At 47.4% G+C, this 5494-nt stretch overlaps 2 protein-coding genes across 2 annotated transcripts; one reads left to right on the top strand and one right to left on the bottom strand.

Moving 5' to 3' along the window:
• Window positions 1-1146: 1146 nt before the first annotated feature.
• PNRC1 (proline rich nuclear receptor coactivator 1) lies at window positions 1147-4057 on the bottom strand. Its single transcript, XM_035109411.2, has 2 exons — window positions 3429-4057; window positions 1147-2180 (listed from the first exon to the last, which is right to left on the bottom strand). Exons 1-2 carry the CDS (start codon window positions 3852-3854, stop codon window positions 1746-1748), a joined length of 861 nt encoding a protein of 286 aa, XP_034965302.1. The 5' UTR covers window positions 3855-4057; the 3' UTR covers window positions 1147-1745.
• Window positions 4058-4092: 35 nt separating this feature from the next.
• On the top strand, window positions 4093-5494 carry LOC118082263 (BLOC-1-related complex subunit 6-like). Its single transcript, XM_035109412.2, has one exon. The coding sequence runs from the start codon at window positions 4594-4596 to the stop codon at window positions 5095-5097; it is 504 nt and encodes a 167-aa protein (XP_034965303.1). The 5' UTR covers window positions 4093-4593; the 3' UTR covers window positions 5098-5494.

Here is a 5494-nt window from a genome sequence, read left to right as displayed (position 1 = left end):
CACTGAAATTAATGTACTTGCCAATTGAGTTAAATAGGTCTACTCTGATTATGGCTAAATTGGGTATCACCCAACTGTAATAAAGAGACACAATTTGCAGCTTTACCAGTCTGCTGTATCCACAGGAAGACCTGGAAGACAGTGATTTTACAAATGAACCAAGGTACAAACTAAATAAATACAAGGTGGCACTGTTTCTAGTGTTAATATATTATAGCTATGCTCTTACTGTGAAGGGAAACTTTGAACTGTGATATATTGCTGAAGGTCAGAATGCCACAGGGTAAAGTGAAGTATGCTTTGCTATGATTGAAATATGCCACAAAAGCTTTATTTGGGGCATTTAATAAATTAAATGAATCAACTTTTGAAAATATTCAAATTGTCTTTTGTACAAGGACCAAAGATGGCTTAATTTCAAATGTTTCCTTTCTGGTGATAGAAATGGCATGCTATTTTAAAAGGATGTCTCTAATTTCGGAAACTAGATCAGGGCTATGGCTACAATATTTTGCATGGCTTTATTATGATTTGTTAGTACTAGTATTTGATCTGGAATAGGGCTCATGTAATACCCCAAAAAAGGAGCACATTGAAAGCAAATGAGTTGTTCTTGCAGAATGGGCTAATCCTGAGTCACAATCAGTAACGCCTCATTCTTTGCACGTATTTAACAAAAGCCACTGTTCTACCTCCATTCTTTGGTACTGCAGTCCACTTCCTATTGAAATCAGTGGGCAGATCTTTTTGCTTCAGGTTGTGAGTAGCACATTTTGTGTTTTGCTTCTTTATAGTTTTTTTAAGTACTTGTACACACTTAGCAATATGGAATCTCAGCAATGAATACTTCACAGTAGTCTGCACAAGACTTCTTAAAACTGTGATGGAATTTCAGAGTTGCCTACACAGGCTTCTTTAACTGAAAATAATTACGACATATCTTCCAAGGCAAATGCAAGTATCACAGGGAAGGATTGTGGAGAACTTTGTGTTGGTGTTTAAGTAATTTCAAGAGCAGGGTGTAAGGAAGATCTTAAGGCTATAATAATAAAAAGTATGTCCTACCACTGACAAAGTACAGCAACATTTAGTATGTGCTGAAGCATTACTGTTTAGACAGAGCAACTCAAAAGAATGACAACCAAGTAAGGGGAGGCCAAATTGTTTTATTTAAGTTTTTTTAAAATAGCCAATTATTTCTGGCAGTTTGCTCTGCTACTCTCTGTTAGAGAATCAACAGAGCTAAGTTTCTGGGCTAATTAATCTAATCAAAAATTTGTATTTCCAATGAAAAATTGAAATATACTGTTTCAAGCTCATGATTTTATGAGCGCTTCTTATCCAATGAAGCATTGTGCCAAATTGTAAGTTTTCAGTAGTGCATTAGCAATGTTTTCACATTTCCATCTGAACATTGAGATGAGCTTCTTTTTCTTCTTTCAAAATCTCAGCACCTTGTGCAAATGTTGTCAGGTCTTTCCATGTGTCAAGCACACATTTAGAAGGTGTCCGTTATTATATACAAAAACACTTACCACGTGGGCAGTGTAAAATTCATCCTTTCATAACAAAACTAAAATGTACTTCAAAATATGAATATACACATTACATGATATACACTATTTACACAACCATAAAAAATAGAGTAAAAGTTTGCGAATTTAAGATTTGACAGTCTTTCGCACTTCATGTTGCAACAAGGCAGTTTTCAAAATCCTGGTATGCTCTCTGCCAATATCCATAAGCTATGCTTGAACTTTTAAGAGAGTTTTTAGATGGACTGCCATCATCTTCCTGTTTTGGTCAGAATATTCAACAGGGCTTCCTACCCAATGACTGGGAGGCTTTGGAAGGACACTGGGTGAAGGAGGGTCACTAAACTTTGCCCCAGCATAGTTTTCTTTTTGGTTAGCGTCAGTCAGAAAAACAGGTTTCTTTGATTTCACATTTTCTGCATTTTTCAGAGGCTTTTTCTCCTGCTTTTTAATGAGTTCAGGTGACATGGATTGTTGCCAAAAGTTATTTTCACTTTTTTTTGTAGGTGGAATCTTGTTTAGTGGTATATTACATTTGTTCCTCTGTCTGTTAATCTTTGATTGGTCACAAAGATGTATACTGTGAATAGGTTGACTGCAAGGAATGGTAACCTTCTCGGACTTTCCCATCCTGTTTCTGAACAACTGCAAAGATAAAAGATAATTTCATAAATATATTTAACTACATTCAGAGTTATTGTTTCAAAGTTAGTTGTCCATCACATTCACTCTTTATTGTGTTAAATGATTCTGTGATGTCGAAATACCTGACATAGAAGCATGCAGATGCAACAAACACACAATCCCTCCAGGTGCCCCGTTTACTTAGCATTCATTCTGATCTGTCTGCTGAGAGATTACGATGAGCACTGTTCCGAAATCATATTGACTTGCTTCTGCAGTGGTTGTACATCTTCCCATTAATCATGTACACTTTTCAGTGCATTTCCCTACTGCTATATTCCAAACACAAAAATCAGCTTGTGGGTATGTTGCACCAATGTGACAGATCTAATTAACCGGTTTAATTGTGAAAACTTAAATTTCTGGTATGTGCTCAAATCCCTTCCACAAACTACTGATAATCTGGAGGCAATCTAACTAGGGAGTGATTCCAATTGAAGGCACCAGGAGTTAAGTATGCACAGGATTGTACTATTTTTTATGGGGCTGTATTATTCAAATTTCAGCAAACAAGACAAAATACAGTAAACAATAATCAGCAGAATTTTTTAAAGTTTTGATGGAGCAATGCTGTTTAAATTCAAAGTGATTTTGCTACAGAAAAAGCGACTCTTTGATCCCATAACTATACTTCAAAGTTCTCCCACAAAACTATCCCGATTAGGTAACTTCTATAAATCTAAGGATGACGGGAAGATTTTTTTTAAAAGCCCTCTCAATCTTGGTTATGCAGGAAGAACTACCAGTCAACTTGACGTCAACACTGGCTCCTCGCCCAGCACGGCTGCGCGCACAGCGCAGGCCTTCCAAGCGAGTGCGGCTCCTGCTCCTCCCCGGCGAGTCCCGCCCCAGCCCCTTCCCCTTCGTCCATTGGGCACGGCGGCGGCGTCACGTCTCTCCCCCTCCCCCCCGTCAAAAGCCATGGACAACAGGCTAAATCGGGCTGTTGCTGGGGCGCAGCCGCCAATCCCATTGGTTGATTCCTTCAACCTATCAGCCCCGGAGGAATCTCACTTCGCCCTCTCCCACTAAAGACCAACAGACGTAACGGAAACTTTCTCTCACACCCCCCCCCGCCCAACCGTCAAACGGAAACTGCGCAGGCGCGTTCCCCTTGAGCCGAGAGAAGCGGCTGGCTTCTTTTTTCGCCTCACGAGCAGTAGCCCCCCCTCGCCCCGCCCCCCACCAGCCGAGCTTGATATTATTTACCTCTTTCCTGAGGGGTTTACTGATACTGACGGGGGCTGTTCTCGGCGAAGGTGCCGGCGGTTCTGTGCTCGGAACCGTGTCTAGCCCTGGCTCTGAGGAGGGGACGGGGACTTCATAGGGGTTACACGTCCCCTGCGCGGTGTTCCTTCGCGTCAAGCCGGCGCGATGTTGCTGGTAGTGCTGGTAGCGGCTCTGTAGGAGGCCGGAGGGAGCGGAGCGTATCTTCGCTCTTCGCCGCCGCACTCTCTTCAGCGCCGGCCGCGCGCTACCTCCTGGTCCCACTGGGCAGCAGTTGGGCTGGTGGCTTTCACCGCTGCAGTCTGCCCGCATGAGGCGCTGGAACAGGGATGCAGGGAACCGCCGGGGGTCCTCAGTACCGGCCGAGATCCGGGCTAGAAACGGTGGAGGCGCCGTAGTAGTCACCATGGTCGAAAGGAGTAGGATTTCGCGTAGCAGCGCGGAGGTGGTTAAAAAAAAAAAGTTGAGATGGTGGGCAAGGGGGGGAAAAGAGCTGGGGCGCAGGGGGTGTGAGTGCGGAGCGTCCGCTCGGGATTTTAAGTAGCTGCGCTGGTTAGGCGATCAGCTCCGCTGCTAGGAGAACATGGCGGGGGAGTGAAGAGAAATCGCCACAACGCCCCACTGTTGTTACTCGAGAAGGCCACACCCACTTTCCGCCGCCTGCCTATCAGAAAGGAAAGCTTGCATGGGAGCCCGCCTTTCCGTCGCCGTTGCCCAATCAGCCCCGAGCATGTCCTGTGAGGGCCTCCCTACTTTCCCCAATGAAGATGGACACAAATACTGTGGGGGAGGTTACGCCCCCTTTCTGGAACGAGCCGTTGCTTTCTCGGCTTCTCGCTTAGCGATGAGCGAAATTAGGAGATGGTGCTTCACCTCCCCACTGCCAGCCCTCTTAGGAGTGCAGACCACCTACCCTTTATTTGAGAGTAAGTCCCATTGAAGTCAGTGGGATTCACTTCTGAGTAAACAAGCGCAGGGTTGCGCCGTTAGGCGGCAGCCGCCAATCAAGCGCTACAAATCGCATGAGCCACGCCTCCTCCGCCTGCACGCCGGCTAATCCGAAGCGCGTATGCAGGCCAAGGCCCGCCTCCTTTCTAAGCGAGGGGGCGGCTGATACCTCCGGTAGTTCCGAGTAGCGCGCCGGGCAATGGCTGAGGCGGTGGCGACGGGAGTTTCCCCGCAGGGCGGCGGGGCGGGTAGCCTGTCGGAGGAGCCGCCGAGCAGCCTAGAGCGCGAGGGCACCGTGCACTGGGACAGGCGCCTCACGCACTTCGTGGCCAGCGACTTCGAGCAGCAGATGCGGCGCAGCGCCCCGCCGGGCTCCGGCTGCCTCATTCCCGCCGTGGACCCGGCGGCGCTGCAGGACCTGGCGGCTCTAGCCGTGCAGGCGGCGGCGCAGGTGGACGAGCTGCTGCGCAGCGTGCACGGCGCCCTGCAGGCCCTGACGGCACTCAGCGTGGGCTGCATCCAGACGTACCGCGACGGCGTGGAGAGCCTGGGCGAGGCGGTGGACACGAGCATCCGCTCCATGTACACGCTGATGGCGCGCTGCGAGGAGCTGGACAAGGCGATGCAGCCGGTGCCGGCCTTGTCCCGGCGCATCCGGGACATGAAGGGTGCGCTGGAGAAACTCGAGGGGCTCTGCAAATAGGCCTCGCGAGGCTCGCTTGGGGCCCGGCGCTGAATGAAACGAAGTAAGCTGGTTTCCGGACGACAGCTCCTTTCTTCTCGGCGCTGGTGGCTTCCCCGTCAAAGCCCCTCTGGCCTTTTTCTCTGCTGATCTCAGGACAATTGCATAGCTTTCTGTTAACCAAGCTTTTGTTCGAAACTGTGCAAAATCAATTGTGCCACGTAATAAATACTTTCTTCTCCTGAGGCCCTCCCTCTTGCAGCAAACTGACACAAATCGCCTTTCCAATACATGCTTAAGTGGCTCTGTTGAACAGATTTTCTTAGTGTCCCTTATATTGCTATAAAAAGCCATAGAAGATGCTTACTAGGTAGAAAGTCCCATTTTGAATTTTCCAAATAAAACATGCAAAACTCTG

This window comes from Zootoca vivipara, chromosome 3, assembly GCF_963506605.1.
Source record: "Zootoca vivipara chromosome 3, rZooViv1.1, whole genome shotgun sequence".
NCBI classification, from domain to species: Eukaryota; Metazoa; Chordata; class Lepidosauria; order Squamata; family Lacertidae; genus Zootoca; species Zootoca vivipara.
The sequence above is the reverse complement of the archived record's forward strand: the minus strand, read 5'-3'. Positions and strand labels throughout refer to the sequence as shown.

Excerpts from the sequence above, each read along its gene's own strand:
- PNRC1 (XM_035109411.2), bottom strand. The coding sequence starts at position 3,854 with ATGGTGACTACTACGGCGCCTCCACCGTTTCTAGCCCGGATCTCGGCC. Across the intron at positions 2,181-3,428 it reads GTAAACCCCTCAGGAAAGAG|TTGTTCAGAAACAGGATGGG; the intron begins GTAAATAATATC and ends TTATCTTTGCAG.
- LOC118082263 (XM_035109412.2), top strand. The coding sequence starts at position 4,594 with ATGGCTGAGGCGGTGGCGACGGGAGTTTCCCCGCAGGGCGGCGGGGCG.